Genomic DNA, 24,265 nt, shown 5'->3' with positions numbered 1-24,265 from the left:
ACATAGCCTGTATCCCAAGAGTGGAGTGAGGGAGTGGTGGAGAGAGCCAGTACAGAAGAAACTCTATAAGATGTCAAAGGTAGGTTTCTCTTGCCTGGAAGAATTCCCTTCCTTGCAGGTGATATTAACAGTGGTACATCCTTCAGGAGCCTTGGGGATCTGAGCACAGGTTATGTTGCCTTGTGAAACTATCTCCACTGAATTCTGCATTTAAAACGTTCTGCTTTTCACTCACGGTGTCTCTTGGTCACATATTTATATTAATTCCATCTCATAGCTTAATTTCAGCTCATAAATTAATTCTTTACTCATAGCTTATGAGAATTAAAATGTTACTACCTGGAAACTCTGCAACTCAGTTATGAAGGTGGTTCATATTATACAGAATATAGTCACACACATTTTTAAAAGATCACTAAAACAAAAACACAAAAGACTTCAATTCCCACAAAGAACTCTTGGAGCCCTGAGCATGATTCAAAGACCCTGACCTCAATTTGAAATTCACCATTTTAGGAGGAATCGCAGTGATTGTCAGAATATATGTTAGGGGGAATGGTCAACAGATGGTGTTAAGACTGATTGTTTTCTCACCTCTAAGTAGTGGTTTCATATTTCCATGGAAATGATTCAAAAAGAAAAAAACCAAATCAATATGTCCAACGACATGTATGGTAACCCTTTTCATACCATCAAAGCTAGGAAAAAACTCTACCTCCCCATATCACGTAACAAAACTGTATGTATATACCATAAATGATATACAAACATCACAGGAAATGATGGTGTACGAAGAAAGGCTACACAAAAGTGGAGCTCATATATACTAATTATAATTTTGAACGTTGACAAGGATTCAGTAAGTACAGCAAAGAGATGGGGCTGGTCCTCAACTCTCTCCGGCACTGTCTTCTCTGATTGGCTGATGCCCATATCAGACTGGTTAGAGTTTGAATATCATGGTTGGACAGGGGCTAACCAAACAGTATGTATTTCAAATTAATTGGGTTTCTTTCTGTGAAGATGTTTGCATGACAGGACAGTAGAAATTTTAAAACTAACAATGGTAAATTCAGCCTGGAAGTAAAGTTTAGACTGAGAATGAGTCAGTCACCAAAAAATTACCCAAAAAGGGGCTTCAAATAAGCAATAACTGAATAACTGAAATAAAATACATTAATCTGTAGAACTTCAAATATTCATTTTGACTGAAGAAAATATTTTAAAACTATGGGGAATCAGAGTTAAAGCCAGATCTAAAACTTTCTCACACCATGAAAATATCAAAACTAGGCATGAAGTAACATTTAAGAAAGACCAGGGTTCAGGTCTAAGGCAATCTTCTGAATTTCACATTCATTCTTGATTCTGTATTACTGACAATTAACCTTCTCTCCACCTCCGAATCTTGTAGGAAATTGAGAGGGCTCAGGGTTTGTTTGTTTGATTGATTTAACTATATATATAATGCAAACAATAGGCCTTTCTGGAACTGATTTACTCTCCTTCCCCTGCTTTCTTTCTCTCCAAAGTACTTAGCAATGCTTGAAATTATATCTATCTATTTATTATACTTATATACTTATTTCTATTTATTTGTAAACCTCCTGAGAACTGGGATACTTGGGCTGTTTCATTCTTGGGCCTGTAACCCTAGCATGTAAAACAGCTCGTGGCATATAGTACGTACTCGAAAAATATTTATTGAGTGAATTCAGAAAGTGACAAATTATCAACTATCAGATACTTTTATTTAAAACAAATTATCCGTTTATCATCACTCATGAGGATAATTACAGGGAAAGAAATGTCTTTTTTCTCCCCTACATTTGTGACTCAATCTTTTGAGGCAAGAATCCTTTGAGAATTTCATAAATGCAATGGTGCTTTTCCCTAAAAAACTGCACTTTCTTGAACACACGCAAAAGTGTGCACGCAATTTCGACTTGTGGATCATCCTTTTAGGGCAGAGGTCTGTGAATAGAGAGGACTGAATGCAGAGTGCCAACCTTGGATGGGAAATAAAAGTACATCTCAGTTTTCACAAATCTCTAACTAAAACCAGCACTTCCTTCCATTATGAATGTAGGCAACGAACCACAGTAGATCAGCAGTATAGTTAATTTGGTCCCCAATAGAAATCACAGGTCACTTCTTATCACGTATATGCTGCAGATGCCTCGAAATACCATTCATTCTCATCACTACCCTGGAGTTATAATATTTATTAGACCTACCACTATATCTTGTTATTTAAAGTGTTAAGAGAAGCATATTTATTACTATTTCACTAATTTTAAAAATTCTGAAAACGATTTCAGTATAGTTGGTTTCCTTTGTTTTTGTATATATTTTGACTTATTATACATTTTAAAACATTATCCCAAGAACATAAGCTTCTGCAGCTTGCCAAAGAGCTATACACGGGGGAGCAGGAGGGAGGTTAAGAAATTCTGCTTTGGGGAACCACTGACCTCAAGTTAGGAACCTCTGCTTATAAGGTATAAACCTCAAGCTGACTTAGAAATCTTCAAACCTTACCAGACTCATGTTATAGTGTACTGCCTCACAAACACATGCTTTTTAAAAATTAATTTTTAATCTCAATTTATTTTTTAAAAATATGTAATATATATTCACATCTCAAAATTCCAAAAATATGTAGCACACAATTCAAACTTTTTCTCTTACCTCTGTCCCTCAGTCTACCACCCCCCTCCACTCCCAGAGGAAATTAAGTTATCTATTTCTTGTGCCAAATGACTTTCATTTTTCTTACAAGATTGGGAAATAAAATCTCCAAGTTAGGTACTATCATGGGAAATATAAACTACATATAGTATTTAGGAAATCTGTAAATTTAAAAAAGTGCTTGGTTCTAGCATTTTTTTCATTACCAATAAGATATCAGACTAAGGGGGCATATCTTTAAGGGTGGTCATAATACCAGTTTTTAGATTGACTGTTATGTCTTTTGTTATTAATTCAGAAGTCATTTATGACGTCTATTCAAGTTGAACTAAGGATATGACCACAGACTGTCATGAAAATTACTTTGAATGTTTTTTTTTCCAAAATAACTTATGTGTCTAAACTGACTTTTTCTACAAATCAATAAAAAAATAGTAACAGAAAAATGGGCAAAGGACAGACAATTCAGGGATAAAATACAAATGTTCAGTAAACATATAAAGATATTTAATTTCGCAAATAATAAGAAAATTCAAATTCAGACGGGACCCCTTTTATTCATCTGTCAGATTAGCAAAAAAAAAAACAAAAAGTGAGACTCTCCAGTGGTGGAGGGGTGTGGGGAAATGAATGTCATCACAGCATGGTGACTGCAGGGTAAGCTGGTACAACTTTTTTTTTTTTTTTTCTGGCACAAATTTTTTGAGGGCAAATAAAATTTTATATATAAATAGTCTTCACCCCAACAATCCCATTTCTAGATAACTATTCTATAGAAATAAACGACCAGGCTCGCAAAAATGCATGTACAAGGATATTCATGGCAGCAATGCAAGTAACAAGAAAACTGGACATAATCTAAACCTCCTTCAATAGGGGCATTATTAAACTGTAACACATTCATACTATGGAATATTATGCAGGAGTTTAAAGGAATGGGGTAACCCTCTATGTACTGGGAAGGAAAGAAATCTAAGACATCATGAAATGAAGGAATCAAGTTTCAGGATATTAATTATGTAAAAAAGATAAGAAAAACACACAAACCTCTTTTGCTCTCTGTAAATATGTATGTACTCAAACGTATGGAAAAGAGTCTGGAAGGATTAATACTAAACTCAAAGTAGCGGGTGTGGGATTAGGGCAAAAGGAGGGTTTTCACTATACCTGTTATTTCACTCTTATATATTGAGAATATAATCATGTATTACTTGTATAATGGAAAATAAGTTTAAATTGTCTCTTACTGATTTTAAAGAGGTCCTGCCAAATTTAATTTTTAAAATAAACACAGAATTTCAATCATTAGGTTGCTTTGGGATATGGAAGGGGAAATACCTTTGCTCACAGGTATTGACCTCAAAATTCTGGACCAAGAAGGATCTTACAATGCAGTTAGCTTTTTGTATTCATATTTGGGGAGAGTATACTCACAGCTTCTCAGCCCAGCGGTATGCCTTCCATATACTTTCATCAATGTAAGAAATAGAGTTTCCTTGGAAATTTCTGTGAAGAAACACAGTTCATATGCTTGAATAGGTAGGAAAAGAATGTAGAGAATAAGGAAAAGAATCATGGCTACCATGTAGGGAATATTCAAATGCAGAAAAGAACAGCTTTTTAATTCCCACAGCTTCCCAGTGTGCACAATTAATAAAAACATACTGTGAGGCCGCTGGCACAAACAATGAGGCATCTCCTCAGAACCTGAACTTCCTATCTGTCCAAATTCTTGGATACATAATGCCAATTACTTTTTTTCCCAAATCACTTATGTGTCTAAAATGACTCCTACAAATCAATGAGAAAAATGGCAAACATTTATCAATATCAGCAAATAAATATTAAGAAATCCTATGGCAACAGCAAAGCTTTGGCTCAGTGCCCTCAGAATCTCTCCAGGTGTTAGAAGGATACGGGCAATTAGAAATTAGAGGGACTAATACGAAAATAGCTCTTAAACATATTGTGTAGGGAAAAGCACAAGTCACTGAGCAAGGAATAAAGTTATTACCTCATTAGGGGAACAAAATGCAAAGGAAAGAGATCGGAAGGAAGGACACACATCAAAACAGTAACAGGAGTTACCTTATTGGTGGTAGGGAAGGTGGGGTGGAATTTTCACATTTTACCCTATATACTTCTGTGACATTTCTTTTTTTAAACAGTGAGAATGTATCCATGAATAAGACATGTTTAAAAGAAGCTGTTAAATGCCTGAGGTTCAGTTTGAACCACTAACTCAGTGGATGACTGAATCTTTCGCTTTACCTTTGTCCTCTTCCCTCAGCAACAATGGAACTATTCAGTTTATATGCACATTTTTCACGGGAGTCAGAAAGAAGTCGAAACGGATACCTGTCTGCCCATCTGCCTGAGGGACATTTCCACTCAAACAGAGCCTTCTGGTTGCTTTATGCTCACCAATAAAAGATGCCTAAGACTGAACTCATCTCCCTCAAACTGACTCTGCTTCCCAACTGCTGTATTTCCACCTGTTATACCATCATCATTCTGCCCATCAACACATGTGATTTTTCTCTTTCCTGTACTACAATCCCCCAACTCCAGTCAATTACTACATCTTGTCAGGTTTTCCTCTGTAGTACTCTCAGGATTTTCTTTCTACTTCCATCACAACTACTGTAATTCGGCCCCTTCTCACTTTACTCCTAGATTTTGATAAAGCATTCTATTTGGTCTCCCTGAACCAAGCTTTCCTCTCTAGATCGCTCTACGTATGCAATCTAAAATCAGCCTCTTGCTTTAAGCATTTGTCTCTCTTGCTTGAATACTTGCAGTGGCTCCCCGTATCTCACAGCATAACTTTCAAACCCCCATTACCGATAGTCAAGATATTTTATAATCCTATCTTTCATTGTTGCCTAACCCAGTTCTTTACAGCCAGACTAATCTATTAAATTCTGATCATCCCTGCAGTCACACCTTTGCCTAGACCGTACTGCCTATTATTTTTCTGACAAATCACAGCCAATCTTTAAGTCCCAGCTAAAGATTTAGCTTATCCATGCAGCCTTCTGTGACCTCCACACTCCTGTGATTACAGGTTCTGGTGAATTACAGCACGTATCTGTATTTCTCTTAATACTTAATTATATATTACCTCCCTTTTAAGGCATATCCCCTTTCTTCCCACTTGTCATTGTCATGTTCTGGAGACAATGACATATACTTCTGTGGCTCCCACAGTACTTAGCCCTGGGTTGGGCACAAAATGGGTGCTACATATAGAAAGCCAGGGGACAAAGATGAGTTCTAGATATAACTGAGGGATTGAATAATAATAATAGCTAACACTAAAATATATGCTAGGCACTGATAGAAGAGCTTTACATATATTAACTCATCTAAATCTCCCAATGAGATTGGAGTCATTGGGAGATTTAGCAGTCATAGGAATCATCCTATGAGATGATAACTACCATAATCCCCATTTTACAGATGAGGAAATTGAGTCATAAAGCTAATAAATGACAGACCTGGGTTCAAACCCAGGTAGTCTGGCTCCGGAATCTCTACTCTTAAACACATTGTTGTATTACCACCAATGAGATGGGGAGAGGACATGTTGCTGTAAAGAGGATGGAGTAAAGATGGGAGAAGAATAAATCTTAAGGAATTAAATAATGAGGGAAAAAATGGAAAAGGAAAAAATAAGGGCAATTAAAAGTAAAAGACTGGAGGAGAGGGAAAAATAGTAAGAAGGAGAATGAAGATAAGGAATCATTGACAAACAAAAGGTGGAAACAGAAAGTCAGTCAATGTGGATTGGGGAGATAAGGAGGACCCAGGAAGACCTGAAGAAAGGCTGCCAGTTCAGGCAGGATGCAGAGAACAAATGAGGAAGGGTAATTCTTACATGATGGTGAAGGTGCCGTTGTAGGCGTTAGGCTCTGGCTCAGGCACTCTGTGGAGCTTCTGCTTTGGGCTGAGACCAACACACGACAGCGTCTCATTTTTGCAGGTACAGAGCTCACATATGCTGATGTTTGTGGTGGCATTCTGTTCTGGCTGCTTCTTTTCTGGGGTATATCTTACACCAGGAAGACCTGTGGATACTGAATACTGAGTCGAAGGAAAAAGAACCGTGTCAGATGGCCTTGGTTGCTGAGATATGTTAACTCCCAGGTCCACAGGTGAAACTGTGACTTGAGACAGGTTTGGTTGTTCAAGTGTCACCTCAGGGTGTTTTGGAGGGGGAGCTGTAGTCTGCTGCCAGGCTGTAGAATGTTCAGACTCTGTAGTAGGTTCTGGAGTTGTGGTAAGCTCCAGGTCCAAAGGTTTAACTGTGATACTGGGTGATGTTGGAGGCTCAGTGTGATCCTGATTTGGTGTTGGAACTATTGGATTGTGATATACTGGAGGCTGAGCTACAAAAACCTCCTTAGGCGGTTCTGCAGGCTGGGTTAAGGTCTCCTGCATGACTGGAGAAGGTTCATCCTCCTTAGTGGGTTCTGGCCTTCTGGTCAGTCCAAGGTCCAATGGTTGAATTGTGACCTCAATCAAGGTTGGGTGGTGAGCCTGAACTTGCTCTGGATTTTGAAATGTCACCTCGGGGTATGGTGGTTGAATTGGGGGTTCTTGGTGAACTGGAAAAAATTCAACATTTTCAGAGGGGATTGAATGCTGATCTGAAAATTCCTGCCAGACTGACAAAGGTTCCAACTGCTCAGAGGACACTGTAGACTGAGCCGAGGTTTCTTGTTGGGGTAGAGAAGTTTCAACCTCATTAGTGAATGCTGGAGTTACGATAAGTGCAAGACCCACAGGTTTAACAGTGACATCGGGCCGCTGCAGAAGCTGAGCTTGATCCTGACCTAGAGGAGAAACTGTTGGCACAGGATGCTCTGGAGAGAAAACTACAGTCACGTTAGAGAGCTCTGGAGACTGAGTTGGAGAGGATTCAAACTCACCAGGAGGCTCTGGAGGCTGAGCTGGTTGCTCCTGCAGGGTTGCAGAAGGGTCTATCTCCGCTGGAGATAGAGCTGGGATCTCCTGCTGGGTTGGAGAAGATTCTGCCTCATTAGGGGGCTCTGGAGACTGAGCTGAGGTTTCCTCCTGGGTTGCAGAAGCTTCAGCTTCTCCAAAAGACTCTGAAAGCTGAGCTGGGGTCTCCTGCTGGGTTGCTGGAGGCTCTGTAGGCTCAGAACGCTGAGTTGGTTGTTCCTTTTCACTTGGAGAAGGCTCAGCTTCCACAAGAGGCTCTGGAGGCTGACCTGTGGTCTCCTGCTGGACTGGAGAAGGTTCAACCTCCTCGGGGCTCTCTGGAGGCTGAGATGGGGTGTTCTGCTGGACTGGAGAAGGTTCAACCTCTTTGGTGACCTGTGGAGTTATGGTAAGTGTTAGATCCAGAGGTTTAACAGTGACATTGTACAAGTTTGACTGCTGAGCTTCACTTACCCCATGGTGTGCTACTAGTCGAACTACAACCTCCTGACGTGTCTCCAAGAGCTGGGCTAGGGCCTCCCGAGGACTTGAAGTTTCTAGTTCCTCAGGGGCCTTTGAAGGCCGAGATGGAGCCTCCTGCTGAAGTGGTGGTGGTTCTACTTCTTCAGTGGGCTCTGGTTGCTGAGGCTGTTTCTCTACCTGGGGTAAAAAAGATTCAACCTCCTCGGGGGTCTGTGGATGCTGGGCAGGGGCCTCTTGCTGGGGTAAAGATTCAGCCTCCTCAGTGAGCTCTGGATGACAAATTTGGGCCTCCTGCTGGGATGGAGAAATTACAGCTTCCTCTGGGGGCTCTGGAGGTTCATCTGGGCTACCCAGAAAAGCCCTAGATAGGCTCTCCTCAGGATAAAAGGCATCCATACTGGGATCTAAATAATCACCCTGCAACTGTTGTTCTAGACCCTGAGTGTGTTTTTCAAATTGGCCTGTTGACGCTTTGGCAAGCCGTTGACGCTGAAGTAGATCTTTCTTCAGGTTTGGGGGTGAAACAATAAACTTCATTGGTTTTGAGCTCTTACTACCTAGAGGTGGAACAGGTATTTCAACTGATTGGTGACCTTCAGCCTGATCTAGACCTATGTTTTCAGTCTTACTTTTGTGTCGAGAAGGCAGAACCAAGGGCTGATTCTGATCCCAGTCTGGCACTGGAACCGCCTCTGGGATCTTTTGATGTTGGGTTTGTTTGTTATTCAGATCCTGATGTGGAACAGCAAACTGATCTGGCCCTGTAGGCAGCTCTGCAACGGAACCCGTGTCCGGGTATGGAGCCTCAGTCTCAGTCAACTCCTGATGAGGCGGGGCCAACATCTGGACTGGAGACGAGGACGTCAAGTAATTAAAGCCCCCGGCTTCTGCCAGGGGTGTAAGGGCATGGGGCAATTTGGGAGGGGGGTGTGAGGCGTATGAAGACCAAGCCTCTGTCAGCCGCGGGGAGTTGGGGGTCACCTGGACGGGGCCCAGGGCCCACTCCGGAGGCTGAACTGCTTGGACTTGAAGCCACAGTTGTAGCCACGTGAGGAAGAGCCGTGGCAACCAAAGGCGCAGCCGGGACATAACGTGCGGTGGCTCCCAGGCGCAGTGACCCAGGCCAGTGAGGAGCAGGAGCCACATCCTGCATCCGAGCTGAACCGCTATGCCAGTGCCGACACCAGCGCTCACGTTAGCAACCGCGCGCCCCTCCCCCGCCTAACGTTCCACCCGTTATTTATGACATCTTTAGTTACGTCACCTTTATTAGGTTCGTGCGGAGATCCAATCCGCGCCACCAGAGTGGGCTTTTTTCCCAGAGTCCCCAGGGCGCAAGCCATCCTTCCCCTTGCAAAGGTGACAATTACCTCCTGCCGGGCCCTCTTCCCAACCCCTCCCTACCCTCCCTGGCCCCAAACAATGAGGCGGGGTTTGGGCTGCAGACCCAAGTGGCCCCAACCTCCAGCAGCCCAGGGTCCGAGGGGGATTGGAAAGGATGCAGAGCTTCCCGAGGAAACCACACAACGTGGCATTCTGGGAAATTCAAAAGTGCTAATCCAGTTCTGGCAATCTGAACTCTTCCTCCTCAGAGCTGAAGTCTGAGAGACATTCTTCCTCCCTTTGGCCACACGGCTGACAAGAAAAGTAGCTGACCAGCAAAATGAGCACCAGTTGGGTGGCGGGAGGGGAACACATCTTACAATTATTTGAAAATGTTGCGTATATATGTCCATGCCAATCTCTCACTTTGTCACAGCAGCCCGGTGGTTTGTGACCACCTAGAGGGGTGGGATAGGGAGGGTGCGAGGGAGGGAGACGCAAGAGGGAAGAGATATGGGAACATATGTATATGTATAACTGATTTACTTTGTTATAAAACAGAAACTAACACACCATTGTAAAGCAAATATATTCCAATAAAGATGCTAAAAAAATAAAAAACAATAAAATAAAATAAAATGTTGCCATTTCCTCCAAACTCTCAGTATTCACGTCTCATTATTAATTCACCACTCTATTATTAGGGGTTACCACTGAATCAGTGATGACTCCAGAACTTCTGTAGGAGGGGTTTGGGGCAGATGAGCAATTCATCCTGGGAAAGAGAGTCTAAAACCAAGTGAGTGGCCCTTTACATTAGCATGGGAAAACTTCTCCCACCCCACCTTTTCTCAACAGAGCCATTAATCTAGAAAAAGCTACAGTGTCACTTTTCAGAGGTTTTCCCTGTGAACACACATGGAGAAGACACTTAGAAAGTTAAAGTCAGCATGTTAAGTAATTTTCTTGAAATACTGTAACTAGCACCCAGTTTACCTTCTTCACAGGCCTTTTCATAATCTTTTTAATTTTAGTCCTTTTTAATTGTCTGGTACACCTTTAACACCTAAACTCCAAGACGCTTTCAAGTGAAGGGCGTGGGAGGGGCGGGAATTTAAACTTTGAGGCTACTCAGATTTCAAACTTTCTGTATAGAATAAGTTCGCTATTGTATATAGTGTAGGAGTGCCTCCAATTTCAGAAACTGAAGGGGGTTGGGTAAAGGGTTAAGGGGATCTTTCTTTCTTCATCTGTATATTCACGACACCATTTTATTATTATTATTATTATTTTCTTTTTTTGCGGTACGCGGGCCTCTCACCGCTGTGGCCTCTCTCGTTGCGGAGCACAGGCTCCGGACGCGCAGGCTCAGCGGCCATGGCTCACGGGCCCAGCCGCTCCGCGGCACGCGGGATCCTCCCGGACCGGGGCACGAACCCGTGTCCCCTGCATCGGCAGGCGGGCTCTCAACCACTGCGCCACCAGGGAAGCCCCCATTTTATTATTAACAAAAGCTTTTCCTCCTTGTCTTCATCCTCTTTCCCTCTGCTCCCACTTCCTCTTCTGCCTCCTCTTTCCTCCTCTTCCTTCCTTCCCTTCCTTTTCCCTCCTCCCTTCCTGCTCTTTTGTCTTGAATACTGAGGGAGTTATCCAGCAGTGAACAATAGTGTAGGATTTCATAATTACAGCAGCAGGGTCAAGGGTCATTTGTAGTGACACCAGCTGTCCGGTGACTACTCTGGCTGCATGTCAGTGGTGGTCTTCAGATGCATCCTGCCAAATGACCTTGGCTGAGTTTTACTTTTATGCCGGCCTCGCTTGGTTCCTGCTCATTTTCCTAGTTCTGTTCTCTGCTTTCTGTTGATTCTATGAGGTATAATATATCCTTCCAATAAGATCTTTTTTGCATAAATTAGAATTGTATATGGTTGCATATATTTGCATAGAATTTGCATATATTAAAACCTGCCTGGTAGACTGAATAACAGCAGTTTCCGTTATTCAGGATATAGACTTATCCTATAAGAACTGATTTAAATTCCAGCTCTTGAGTACAGTCCCCCATGACTACTTCATTTCTGCATTGATCTTTTGTGCTGGTAATTTTTTCTAACTGAATTAAGCTAATTTATTTCAAATTCCTAATTCCATCAAAAGTTTCTCAAGGGCAGATTCTCTCTCCATCCCTCCCACTCCGATTTTTCTCCTTTTCCTCTCTCCCTGATAGAACTGTGTATGAAACTGAGCACACCGAAGGTTTGAAGGTCAGAAAATACTTGTCTTTCTTTAATTGATGTAGGTCATAGTGCTTTGTTGACTAACAAAGATTAAACCATGCCTGTGCAACCAGTGTTGAAAATACCTCTGTCTGTGTTTGTAGCTCACATGAACAAGAACAGTATAAGAAACTGGTGGGCTTGAGCATGAATTCTAGAGCAGACAAACCTGGATATGACCTTGGAAAGCTTTAACTTTTTCTAACTGTATAGCCACAGACTGGCTTAAATTAGCTCACTCATGAATGGTTTAAACAACACTTTCCAGCATAGAAAAGAGGATTAAGTAAAGTAATAATAATAAAGTACCAAAAGCACATATCAAGAGCTCAATAAATTTTGAGTGTATTTATTCTCAATCTGTTGTGGCTTATCAGAAAACTAACGGGTGCATAGAATGAGTTAATGGAAGTAAAATATTAAAGGCGAGGGAGGGGGAAATTCCACTGTCCTTCAGCTCTTGTTATCTACTGAAAGTAAGCATTTCTGGGGTCCTTTAGGCAGAATGTTGACAAACCAGTACATTTTCAGGGATGAGGAACCAGGATCTTGGAGGGTTTCCCTGTGGAGAGTGAGTCTTCATTTATGTTGCCCTGGAAGTACGGTCTAGAAACAATGGGTTCTGATCACCGTGAAGAAGATTGCAGTCTGACCTTAGGAAGCACTTTACCATGTGACAGTTGGAACGCTGAATGGGCAACTGGAGATGCTCAGTTAGAAACTGCATTAACACTTGGCCAATGTGTGGTGGAGAGGACTGAGCACTGGAAGAGCAGGTTGTATTAAGGTATCCTTCAAGATTCCTTCCACAGATTCTCTAGTTATCCTTATAGCTGTTCATCATCTAGAATATATAATTGCCTAGAATCATAAAATCCTTATGGGCCAACCTACCTCTGGAAATTCTCCAGCACCAATATTTCAGATGTCTCTCCTTTACTTCTAGCAACATTTTCCAGACTTTTCTGGTTGCATCCGGACACTTATTTGAATTATTCTGCAATGCCTTGTCCTCCCCTTCCTCCCTCAGCCATGTCCATTTACACAGCAATGGGCTCAGAATCCAGACTGCAGCTCAGAGAAGTGGGCTGTACTTGCTTTGGCATCACTTTGCATCGCCTCACCTTGGAGTCTGCTCTTGTGCCTGCTCAGGGCATTTTGTGAAAATTGCCAATAATATGGCTTCTACGTCTGCTGGTGTCACTTACCCTTTAACATGATGGAATAAAAATGTTGGAAGTACTGGAGATGCTTGTTACTCTACATTTGGAGCTGTCTGTGGATGTGGCCCTTGACATGAAGCTTCTCTGTAGAGATGCTTTCTGCTTCTGCTAAAAGTTCCGGCTTTCTAAAGCAGTCTGACATCATTGCTAACTCCCCTCTGCTTCTCCAGGATCAGACTTCCTTTGTCCACTGACAATGGGGACAGGGAAAGGAACTCACAATTATTGGACACTGTTTTGGTATTTTATATCGGTTATCAAATTCTGAGCTCACATCCACTTTATCTGGGAATCTCTGTGATTCCCATTTTACAGAAGAGAAAGCTGAGTGTCCAAGGAGTTGAGTAAGTTGCCAAAGACACAGACATAGTCAAGAGTGGAGATGAATGCATGAATTTTATGATTAAACTTACAAGAGTCAGTTTTGCTTGGCACTAAGAACCCTGATACAGGAATCAAGTTCTTTTTTTTTTTTTTTTACAATGGCTATTAATTTATTTTAAATTGGCAATACTTAGTGCTGACAAGGATGTCAGCACTTCTCAATGCAGTGCTGGTCAGCATGCAAAATGGTACAGTCCTTTTGTGAAACAGTTTTGCAGTTTCTTTTTCTTTTTTTATTTCTTTTTTTTACATCTTTATTGGAGTATATTTGCTTTACAATGGTGTGTTAGTTTCTGCTTCATAACAAAGTGAATCAGTTATACATATACATATGTACCCATATCTCTTCCCTCTTCATCTCCCTCCCTCCCACCCTCCCTATCCCACCCCTCCAGGCGGTCACAAAGCACCGAGCTGATATCCCTGTGCTATGCGGCTGCTTCCCACTAGCTATCTACCTTACGTTTGGTAGTGTATATATGTCCATGCCTCTCTCTCGCTTTGTTACTGCTTACCCTTCCCGCTCCCCATATCCTCAAGTCCATTCTCTAGTAGGTCTGTGTCTTTATTCCTGTCTTACCCCTAGGTTCTTCATGACATTTTTTTTCTTAAATTCCATACATATGTGTTAGCATACGGTATTTGTCTTTCTCTTTCTGACTTACTTCACTCTGTATGACAGACTCTAGGTCTATCCACCTCATTACAAATAGCTCAATTTCGTTTCTTTTCATGGCTGAGTAATATTCCATTGTATATATGTGCCACATCTTCTTTATCTATTCATCCGATGATGGACACTTAGGTTGTTTCCATCTCCGGGCTACTGTAAATAGAGCTGCAATGAACATTTTGGTACATGAATCTTTTTGAATTATGGTTTTCTCAGGGTATATGCCCAGTAGTGGGATTGCTAGGTCGTATGGTAGTTCTATTTGTAGTTTTTTAAGGAACCTCCATACTGTTCTCCACAGTGGCTGTATCAATTTACATTCCCACCAACAGTGCAAGAGGGTTCCCTTTTCTCCACACCCTCTCCAGCATTTATTGTTTCTAGATTTTTTGATGATGGCCATTCTGACTGGTGTGAGATGATATCTCATTGTAGTTTTGATTTGCATTTCTCTAATGATTAGTGATGTTGAGCATTCTTTCATGTGTTTGTTGGCAGTCTGTATATTTTCTTTGGAGAAATGTCTATTTAGGTCTTCTGCCCATTTTTGGATTGGGTTGTTTGTTTTTTTGTTATTGAGCTGCATAAGCTGCTTATAAATTTTGGACATTAATCTTTTGTCAGTTGCTTCACTTGCAAATATTTTCTCCCATTCTGAGGGTTGTCTTTTGGTCTTGTTTATGGTTTCCTTTGTTGTGCAAAAGCTTTGAAGTTTCATTAGGTCTCATTTGTTTATTTTTGTTTTTATTTCCATTTCTCTAGGAAGTGGGTCAAAAAGGATCTTGCTCTGATTTATGTCATAGAGTGTTCTGCCTATGTTTTCCTCTAAGTGTTTGATAGTTTCTGGCCTTACATTTAGGTCTTTAATCCATTTTGAGCTTATTTTTGTGTATGGTGTTAGGGAGTGATCTAATCTCATACTTTTACATGTACCTGTCCAGTTTTCCCAGCACCATTTATTGAAGAGGCTATCCTTTCTCAACTGTACATTCCTGCCTCCTTTATCAAAGATAAGGTGACCATATGTGTGTGGGTTTATCTCTGGGCTTTCTATCCTGTTCCATTGATCTATATTTCTGTTTTTGTGCCAGTACCATACTGCCTTGATTACTGTAGCTTTGTAGTATAGTATGAGGTTAGTGAGCCTGATTCCTCCAGCTCCGTTTTTCGTTCTCAAGATTGCTTTGGCTATTCGGGGTCTTCTGTGTTTCCATACAAATTGTGAAATTTTTTGTTCTACTTCTGTGAAAAATGCCAGTGGTAGTTTGATAGGGATTGCATTGAATCTGTAGATTGCTTTGGGTAGTAGAGTCATTTTCACAATGTTGATTCTTCCAATCCAAGAACATGGTATATCTCTCCATCTATTTGTATCATCTTTAATTTCTTTCATCAGTGTCTTATAATTTTCTGCATACAGGTCTTTTGTCTCCTTAGGTAGGCTTATTCCTAGTTATTTTATTCTTTTTATTGCAATGGTAAATGGGAGTGTTTTCTTGATTTCACTTTCAGATTTTTCATCATTAGTGTATAGGAATGCCAGAGATTTCTGTGCATTAATTTTGTATCCTGCAACTTTACCAAATTCATTGATTAGCTCTAGTAGTTTTCTGGTAGCATCTTTAGGATTCTCTATGTATAGTATCATGTCAACTGCAAACAGTGACAGCTTTACTTCTTCTTTTCTGATTTGGATTCCTTTTATTTCCTTTTCTTCTCTGATTGCTGTGGCTAAAACTTGCAAAATTATGTTGAATAAGAGTGTTGAGAGTGGGCAACCTTGTTTTGTTCCTGATCTTAGTGGAAATGCTTTCAGTGTTTCACCATTGAGGACGATGTTGGCTGTGGGTTTGTCATATATGGCCTTTATTATGTTGAGGAAAGTTCCCTCTATGCCTACTTTCTGCAGGGTTTTTGTCATAAATGGGTGTTGAATTTTGACGAAAGCTTTCTCTGCATCTATTGAGATGATCATATGGTTTTTCTCCTTCAATTTGTTAATATGGTGTATCACGTTGATTGATTTGCATATATTGAAGAATCCTTGCATTCCTGGAATAAACCCCACTCGATCATGGGGTATGAACCTTTTAAAGTGCTGTTGGATTCTGTTTGCTAGTATTTTGTTGAGGATTTTTGTATCTATGTTCATCAGTGATATCGGCCTGTAGTTTCCTTTCTTTGTTACATCCTTGTCTGGTTTTGGTATCAAGGTGATGGTGGCCTCGTAGAATGAGTTTCGGAGTGTTCCTCCCTCTGCTGTATTTTGGAAGACTTTGAGAAGGATAGGTGTTAGCTCTTCTCTACATGTTTGATAGAATTCGCCTGTGAAGCCATCTGGTCCTGGGCTTTTGTTTGTTGGAAGATTTTTAATCACAGTTTCAATTTCAGTGCTTGTGATTGGTCTGTTCATATTTTCTATTTCTTCCTGATCAGTCTTGGCAGGTTGTGTGTTTCTAAGAATTTGTCCATTTCTTCCAGGTTGTCCATTTTATTGGCATAGAGTTGCTTGTAGTAATCTCTCATGATCTTTTGTATTTCTGCAGTGTCAGTTGTTACTTCTCCTTTTTCATTTCTAATTCTACTGATTTCAGTCTTCTCTCTTTTTTTCTTGATGAGTCTCGCTAATGGTTTATCAATTTTGTTTATCTTCTCAAAGAACCAGCTTTTAGTTTTATTCATCTTTGCTATTGTTTCCTTCATTTCTTTTTCATTTATTTCTGATCTGATTTTTATGATTTCTTTCCTTCTGCTAACTTTGGGGTTTTTTGTTCTTCTTTCTCTAATTGCTTTAGGTGCAAGGTTAGGTTGTTTATTCTAGATGTTTCCTGTTTCTTAAGGTAGGAGTGTATTGCTATAAACTTCCCTCTTAGAACTGCTTTTGCTGCATCCCACAGGTTTTGGGTCGTCTTGTCTCTATTGTCATTTTTTTCTGGGTATTTTTTGATTTGATCTCTTCAGTGATCACTTCGTTATTAAGTAGTGTATTGTTTAGCCTCCATGTGTTTGTATTTTTTACAGATCTTTTCCTGTAATTGATATCTAGTCTCATAGCGTTGTGGTTGGAAAATATACTTGATACAATTTCAATTTTCTTAAATTTACCAAGGCTTGATTTGTGACCCAAGATATGATCTATCCTGGAGAATGTTCCATGAGCACTTGAGAAAAATGTGTATTCTGTTGTTTTTGGATGGAATGTCCTATAAATATCAATTAAGTCCATGTTGCTTAATGTATCATTTAAAGCTTGTGTTCCTTATTTATTTTCATTTTAGATGATCTGTCCATTGGTGAAAGTGGGGTGTTAAAGTCCCCTACTATGAATGTGTTACTGTCGATTTCCCCTTTTATGGCTGTTAGTATTTGCCTTATGTATTGAGGTGCTCCTATGTTGGGTGCATAGATATTTACAATTGTTATATCTTCTTCTTGGATCGATCCCTTGATCATTATGTAGTTTCCTTCTTTGTCTCTTCTAATAGTCTTTATTTTAAAGTCAATTTTGTCTGATATGAGAGTTGCTACTCCAGCTTTCTTTTGGTTTCCATTTGCATGGAATATCTTTTTCCATCCCCTTACTTTCACTCTGTATGTGTCTCTAGGTCTGAAGTGGGTCTCTTGTAGACAGCATATATATGGGTCTTGTTTTTGTATCCATTCAGCCAATCTGTGTCTTTTGGTGGGAGCATTTAGTCCATTTACATTTAAGGTAATTATTGATATGTACGTTCCTATTCCCATTTTCTTAATTGTTTTGGGTTCGTTATTGTAGGTCTTTTCCTTCTCTTGTGTTTCTTGCCTAGAGAAGTTCCTTTAGCATTTGTTTTAAAGCTGGTTTGGTGGTGCTGAACTCTCTCAGCTTTTGCTTGTCTGTAAAGGTTTTAATTTCTCCATCAAATCTGAATGAGATCCTTGCTGGGTAGAGTAATCTTGGTTGCAGGTTTTTGTCCCTCATCACTTTAAATATGTCCTGCCAGTCCCTTCTGGCTTGCAGAGTCTCTGCTGAAAGATCAGCTGTTAACCTTATGGGGATTCCCTTGTGTGTTATTTGTTGTTTTACCCTTGCTGCTTTAAATATATTTTCTTTGTATTTAATTTTTGACAGTTTGATTAATATGTGTCTTGACGTATTTCTCCTTGGATTTATCCTGTATGGGACTCTCTGTGCTTCCTGGACTTGCTTAACTATTTCCTTTCCCATATTAGGGAATTTTTCAACTATAATCTCTTCAAATATTTTCTCAGTCCCTTTCTTTTTCTCTTCTTCTTCTGGAACCCCTATAATTCAAATGTTGGTGCGTTTAATGTTGTCCCAGAAGTCTCTGAGACTGTCCTCAGTTCTTTTCATTCCTTTTTCTTTATTCTGCTATGCAGTAGTTATTTCCACTATTTTATCTTCCAGGTCATTTATCCGTTCTTCTGCCTCAGTTATTCTGCTATTGATCCCATCTAGAGTATTTTTCATTTCACTTATTGTGTTGTTCATCATTGTTTGTTTCATCTTTAGTTCTTCTAGGTCCTTGTTAAATGTTTCTTGCATTTTGTCTATTCTATTTCCAAGATTTTGGATCATCTTTACTATCATTATTCTGAATTCTTTTTCAGGTAGACTGCCTATTTCCTCTTCATTTGTTAGGTCTGGTGGATTTTTATCTTGCTCCTTCAACTGCTGTGTTTTTCTGTCTTTTCATTTTGCTTATCTTTCTGTGTTTGGGGTCTCCTTTTTGCAGGCTTCAGGTTCGTAGTTCCCGTTGTTTTTGGTGTCCGTCCCCAGTGGCTAAGGTTGGTTCAGTGGGTTTTGTAGGCTTCCTGGTGGAGGGGACTAGTGCCTGTGTTCTGGTGGATAAGGCTGGATCTTGTCTTTCTGGTGGGCAGGTCCACGCCTGTTGGTGTGTTTGGGGGTGTCTGTGGACTTATTATGATTTTAGGCAGCCTCTCTGCTAATAGGTGGTGTTGTGTTCCTGTCTTGCTAGTTGTTTGGCATCGGGTGTCCAGCACTGTAGCTTGCTGGTCGTTGAGTGAAGCTGGGTGCTGGTGTTGAGATGGAGATCTCTGGGAGATTTTCACCGTTTGATATTATGTGGAGCTGGGAGGTCTCTTGTGGACCAGTGTCCTGAAGTTGGCTCTCCCACCTCAGAGGCACAGCACTGACTCCTGGCTGGAGCGCCAAGAGCCTTTCATCCACACGGCTCAGAATAAAAGGGAGAAAAAGTAGAAAGAAAGAATTAGTAGAAGTAGAAAGAAAGAAGGGAGGGAGAGAGGGAGGGAGGGAGGAAGGAAGGAAGGAAGGAGGGAAGGAAGGAAAAAAGAAAGAAAGAAGATAAAGTAAAATAAAATAAAGTAAAATAAAATAAAGTTATTAAAATAAAAAATAGTTATTAAGAAAAAAAATTTTTTAATGGACGGATAGAACCCTAGGACAAATGGTGGAAGCAAAGCTATACAGACAAAATCTCACACAGAAGCATACACATACACACTCACAAAAAGAGGAAAAGGGGAAAAATCATAAATCTTGCTCTCAAAGTCCACCTCCTCAATTTGGGATGATTCGTTGTCTATTCAGGTATTCCACAGATGCAGGTACATCAAGTTGATTGTGGAGATTTAATCGGCTGCTCCTGAGGCTGCTGGGAGAGATTTCCCTTTCTCTCCTTCGTTCTCACAGCTCCCGGGGCTCAGCTTTGGATGTGGCCCCACCTGTGCGTGTAGGTCGCCGGAGGGCGTCTGTTCTTCCGCTCAGACAGGACGGGGTTAAAGGAGCCTTTGATTCGGGGGCTCTGGCTCACTCAGGCCGCGGGGAGGGAGGGGCACGGAGTGCGGGGCGGGCCTGCGGCGGCAGAGGCCGGCGTGACGTTGCACCAGCCTGAGGCGCCGGCGTGACGTTGCACCAGCCTGAGGCGCGCCATGCGTTCTCCTGGGGAAGTTGTCCCTGGATCCTGGGGCCCTGGCAGTGGCGGGCTGCACAGGCTCCCCGGAAGGGGGGTGTGGATAGTGACCTGTGCTCGCACACAGGCTTCTTGGTGGCGACCGCAACAGCCTCAGCGTCTTATGCCCGTCTCTGGGGTCCGCGCTTTTAGCCGCGGCTCGCGCCAGTCTCTGGAGCTCATTTAGGCGGTGCTCTGAATCCCCTCTCCTCGCGCACCAGGAAACAAAGAGGTAAGAAAAAGTCTCTTGCCTTTTCGGCAGGTCCAGACTTTTCCCCGGACTCCCTCCCGGCTAGCCGTGGTGCACTAACCCCCTGCAGGCTGTGTTCAGGGAGCCAACCGCAGTCCTCTCCCTGCGCTCCAACCGAAGCCCGAGCCTCAGCTCCCAGCCCCGCCCGCCCTGGCGGGTGAGCAGATAAGCCTCTCGGGCTGTGAGTGATGGTCAGCACCGATCCTCTGCGCGGGAATCTCTCCGCTTTGCCCTCCGCACCCCTGTTGCTGTGCTCTCCTCCGCGGCCCCGAGGCTCCCCGCCTCCGCCACCCGCCATCTCCGCCCGCGAAGGGGCTTCCTAGTGTGTGGGAACCTTTCCTCCTTCACAGCTCCCTCCCACTGGTGTAGGTCCCGTCCCTATCCTTTTGTCTCTGTTTATTCTTTTTTCTTTTGCCCTACCCAGGTACGTGGGGGGTTTCTTGCCTTTTGGAAGGTCTGAGGTCTTCTGCCAGCGTTCAGTAGGTGTTCTGTAGGAGTTGTTCCACGTGTAGACGTATTTCTGGTGTATCTGTTGGGAGGAAGGTGATCTCCGCGTCTTACTCTTCCGCCATCTTCCCGGAAGCCTCCTGCAGTTTCTTCCAAGTCCTCTTTAAACCAAAGTTTACATCCAATCATCAGCTCAAATTCATCACCTCTCTCTGAGATGAACTGTAGCAGATGAGTTGGCCTGCTTAAAAAGATCTGAAGAGAGATACTCTCGTTCCCTAGGGCCCTTGTGAGTTGTCATTTGTAGGGGAGGTAAAAATGTGTGTGTGTGGGTGTGTGTGTGTGTATGATTTCAAATCAAGGTTTCATTCTTCATTAACTGTTTGAGGCTCGGGGAAGTTAAGCAGCATGACCCAGGTGAGTTTTCTCATGTGAATGATGGACATAATATGTGTCTCATCCAGATTATGAAATGAGCAATTTGTTTCAAGCACTTCTCACATAATAGATGTTTAAAAATACGCATTAACATTCCTTTTTGTAACAGTCTTTAAGAACCTATGTTTTCCGGGAGTTCCCTGGCGGTCCAGTGGTTAGGACTTGGCGCTGTCACTGCCGGGGCCCAGCTGGGGGAGCTAAGGTCCTGCAAGCCGCTTGGCACAGCCAAAAAAAGAAAAAACCAACCAACCAACCAAACAAAAAACCTATGTTTTTTCTGATGTAACATTACAAAGTCAACCAAACTAGGGAATCAAAGCCAACTGAAGTAAATACCTTTAGTTTCGTTGATCGAAAGTAGGTGGAAATCTTCAGCCAGTGGAAATCTGGCCACCCATTTGCGGAGTAGGGACAGGACTGACAGAAAGTTAAATCCCTCAGGCATGTTGGAGAGAGAGTCAAGCACTGGCAACAGTTATGTCCCAAATCAGTGATTTTCAAAGTGCTCTGGAGAGCCTTAGTGTTCTCTGGAGAGCATCAGGGGGTGTCAGTGAGAGGAGGCGACGCGGGCGCAAGCCTGACTCTTGCTCCATGGGAACTCTTCATTATCTTTTAAACTTTTGCTTGAATCATGGCCTCCAAACAACATGGTGGGAATTACGATCAATGGACTCACTGATCACAGTTGATTTCTCTTCCTCCTCATTTGTAGAAAACCAGGGCTTCTACTTTCCTAGGTACTCATGTCTGTTGTGTGTCCCTTGAAAGGGACTGCGACTAGCCACTGGTGCCCCTCATGATGAGGCTCAGGCCTGTGTGCATTTACCTTAGAGAGACTGGCACCCTGTCCTTAGCTCTGGCCTTGGGTTCATTCACAAGGGCATCTGCTCCATTTTCGTGCTTTTATGTTGACTCCCCCTCTCCACAGAGTTGGATGCTGGTGTCTCACAGGAGCTCAGCATGTGATTTTAAATTCAGATGGTCAGATAGCTAAGAAAGTGCTGACAGCTTATGCTGTGGTGAAATATGCTTTGTTTTGTTTTGTTTTCTGTACGTAACTGCTTTTGTATTTTGCTCCCCTTATCCCCAGCTGACAATATTTTAATTAAAAGTTGAGGTGAGAGAACATGGGGAAGTTTGTGGAGAAACGTGCTTGCCTTTTGTTTAATCCTACCACTCCAAAAAATGCTTTAAGCCCTGTGGTAAGCAAATAGAGAATTGAAAAGTGAGAAAAAGCCAGACAATGTGTTTTTCAAAAATATCTTATTTTGTTTTTTCTTGTCTTTTAAGAAAAGACTCAGAATTCAAATGCCTTTGCTCTCCCAACTCTATATTATTGCTTCAAGAAATGATCAAGATCACTGAATCTTTTCATTCCTAAAGCATATAAAAATAGACAAATCACATATCTATCTCTCTATATATGTCTATTTATGATTTTTAAATGGCAAATTCAGCACAGGACCTAATCTAAATCAAATATGAAGTCCAAACCTGAATGTCATTGATAAAATTAAAATCAAGAATTGTTTCTAAAAGGGATGCTCCTATATATTACCACTCATAAGGTTACAGTGGGAAGAGTGCATTATTTTACTTCCATCAGATGGTTTTCTCTGTTCACTTCTGCAGAAAAATAGAAGCTGCAGGTAACAAGGAAATAAATTTATTTCTGTTCTCGCTGTTACAGCCTTACTCAATTTCAGCTGCCCCCTCCCAGTTACATGTAGTCTCTCTCTAGTGTGGTCTTCTTCCTGACATTTTTCCTGAGCTTCGCTTCCAAGGGAAGAAGCAAACATACTTGTAAGCTTCTCCTAGAAGCATAGTTGGTTGACTTTTGCCACCTTTTCTTTTTCATGATATAGTATCAGTAAAGCCGCCTTTAGCCTGATTTATTTTCCCAGAGTTGGACCCGTCCACAAATGATCTTTGTAAACAAGCTGATAAGAGGTGCCAGGAAAAACAAGAAGAAGCTATTTTAAGGATTTCTCCTTTCTTTAGATACAGATATTGTTGAAGCCTTCACTGGGTTTTACTGTCTTCTATTTTGGAGACCCTGTAATTTACACAGGAATAGTTCTTTTAGCATCACCCCTGCCAAAGACTGAATGTTTGTGTCTCCCCCAAATTCACATATTGAAACCTAATTCCCAGTGTAATGGAATTTGGAGGTGGGGCCTTTGGGAGGTGATTAGATCATGAAAGCAGAACCCTCATAAATGGGATTAGTGTCCTTATACATCTCAGAGAACTCCCTTGCCCCTTCTACCATGTGAGGACACAGTGAGATGACAGCTGTCTGTGAACCAGGAAGCAGGTCCTCACCACACACCAAATCTGATGGTGCCTTGATCTTGGATTTCCCAGCCTCTAGAATCCGGGGTGGGGAGTGGGGAGGTGGGGGAAATAGGTGAAGGTGGTCAAAGGGTGCAAACTTCCAGCTATAAGAGGGTTAAGTTCTAGAGATCTAATGTACAGTATGGTGACTGGAGTTAACAATATTGTTTTATATACTTGAAAATTGCTAAGAGAGTAGATCTTAAATGTTCTTACCAAAAAAAAAAAAAAGAAAAAAAGTAACTATGTAAGGTGATGGAGGTGATGGATGTGTTAACTAACTGTATTGTGTTAATCATTTCACAATATATACATATATCAAATCATCACAGTGTACACCTTAAACTTACATAATGTTATATGTCAGTTATAGCTCAATAAAGCTGAAGAAGTTTTTTTTAAAAGGGACCAAAATATACATTTGTAAAAAATTTTACAGTTATGATTTCTGGACTTAGATGTAGGGGGCTACATGTGACTTTTATAATAGTGCTTCTCATATTATATTGACATACTTGGTATAATAATAAATATTTGTTTTATTCATTTATCCATCCATCAATGCATTTGTCACAGGTCTGCATCAAAACAGAGCCCAAGGCAAGGATTAATTCTGATGCAATCAGCACGCATTCACTTGGCAGTTAAAAGGATAGGGAAAAAGAAAATGAGTCAGGGAGAGATGAGAGGCATTCAAAGAAAAGTGGCTACTGCTTTATAGTAAGTCACAACAGACATAGCTGATTGCTCAGTAGATCCAATACTTAAGATCACAGGATGCTTTGGGACAGAGAAGCTGTTCCTTGTAATGGTACCTTGGAGGGATAAAGGATAAGAGAATTTGTCTTCTGGGCAGTGAGGCT

The 24,265-nt window shown here is 41.5% G+C and overlaps 1 protein-coding gene across 1 annotated transcript in view; it reads right to left on the bottom strand.

Annotated features, from left to right (window-relative positions):
- Positions 1-9,267, bottom strand: part of LOC114888947 (leucine-rich repeat-containing protein 37A3-like) — a 43,066-nt gene extending 33,799 nt beyond the window's left edge. The window contains exons 1-2 of the mRNA XM_029211633.1: positions 6,572-9,267; positions 4,126-4,197 (exon numbers count right to left, since the gene is read on the bottom strand). Of these exons, the coding sequence (XP_029067466.1) occupies positions 4,126-4,197; positions 6,572-9,267 (2,768 nt within the window). The remainder of the gene's footprint in view (positions 1-4,125; positions 4,198-6,571) is intronic.
- Between the last annotated feature and the right edge of the window lie 14,998 nt (positions 9,268-24,265).

The sequence above is a fragment of the Monodon monoceros genome, unplaced genomic scaffold (assembly GCF_005190385.1).
Source record: "Monodon monoceros isolate NGI ecotype Baffin Bay Population unplaced genomic scaffold, NGI_Narwhal_1 Super_Scaffold_9, whole genome shotgun sequence".
Lineage (NCBI taxonomy): Eukaryota > Metazoa > Chordata > Mammalia > Artiodactyla > Monodontidae > Monodon > Monodon monoceros.
The sequence above is the reverse complement of the archived record's forward strand: the minus strand, read 5'-3'. Positions and strand labels throughout refer to the sequence as shown.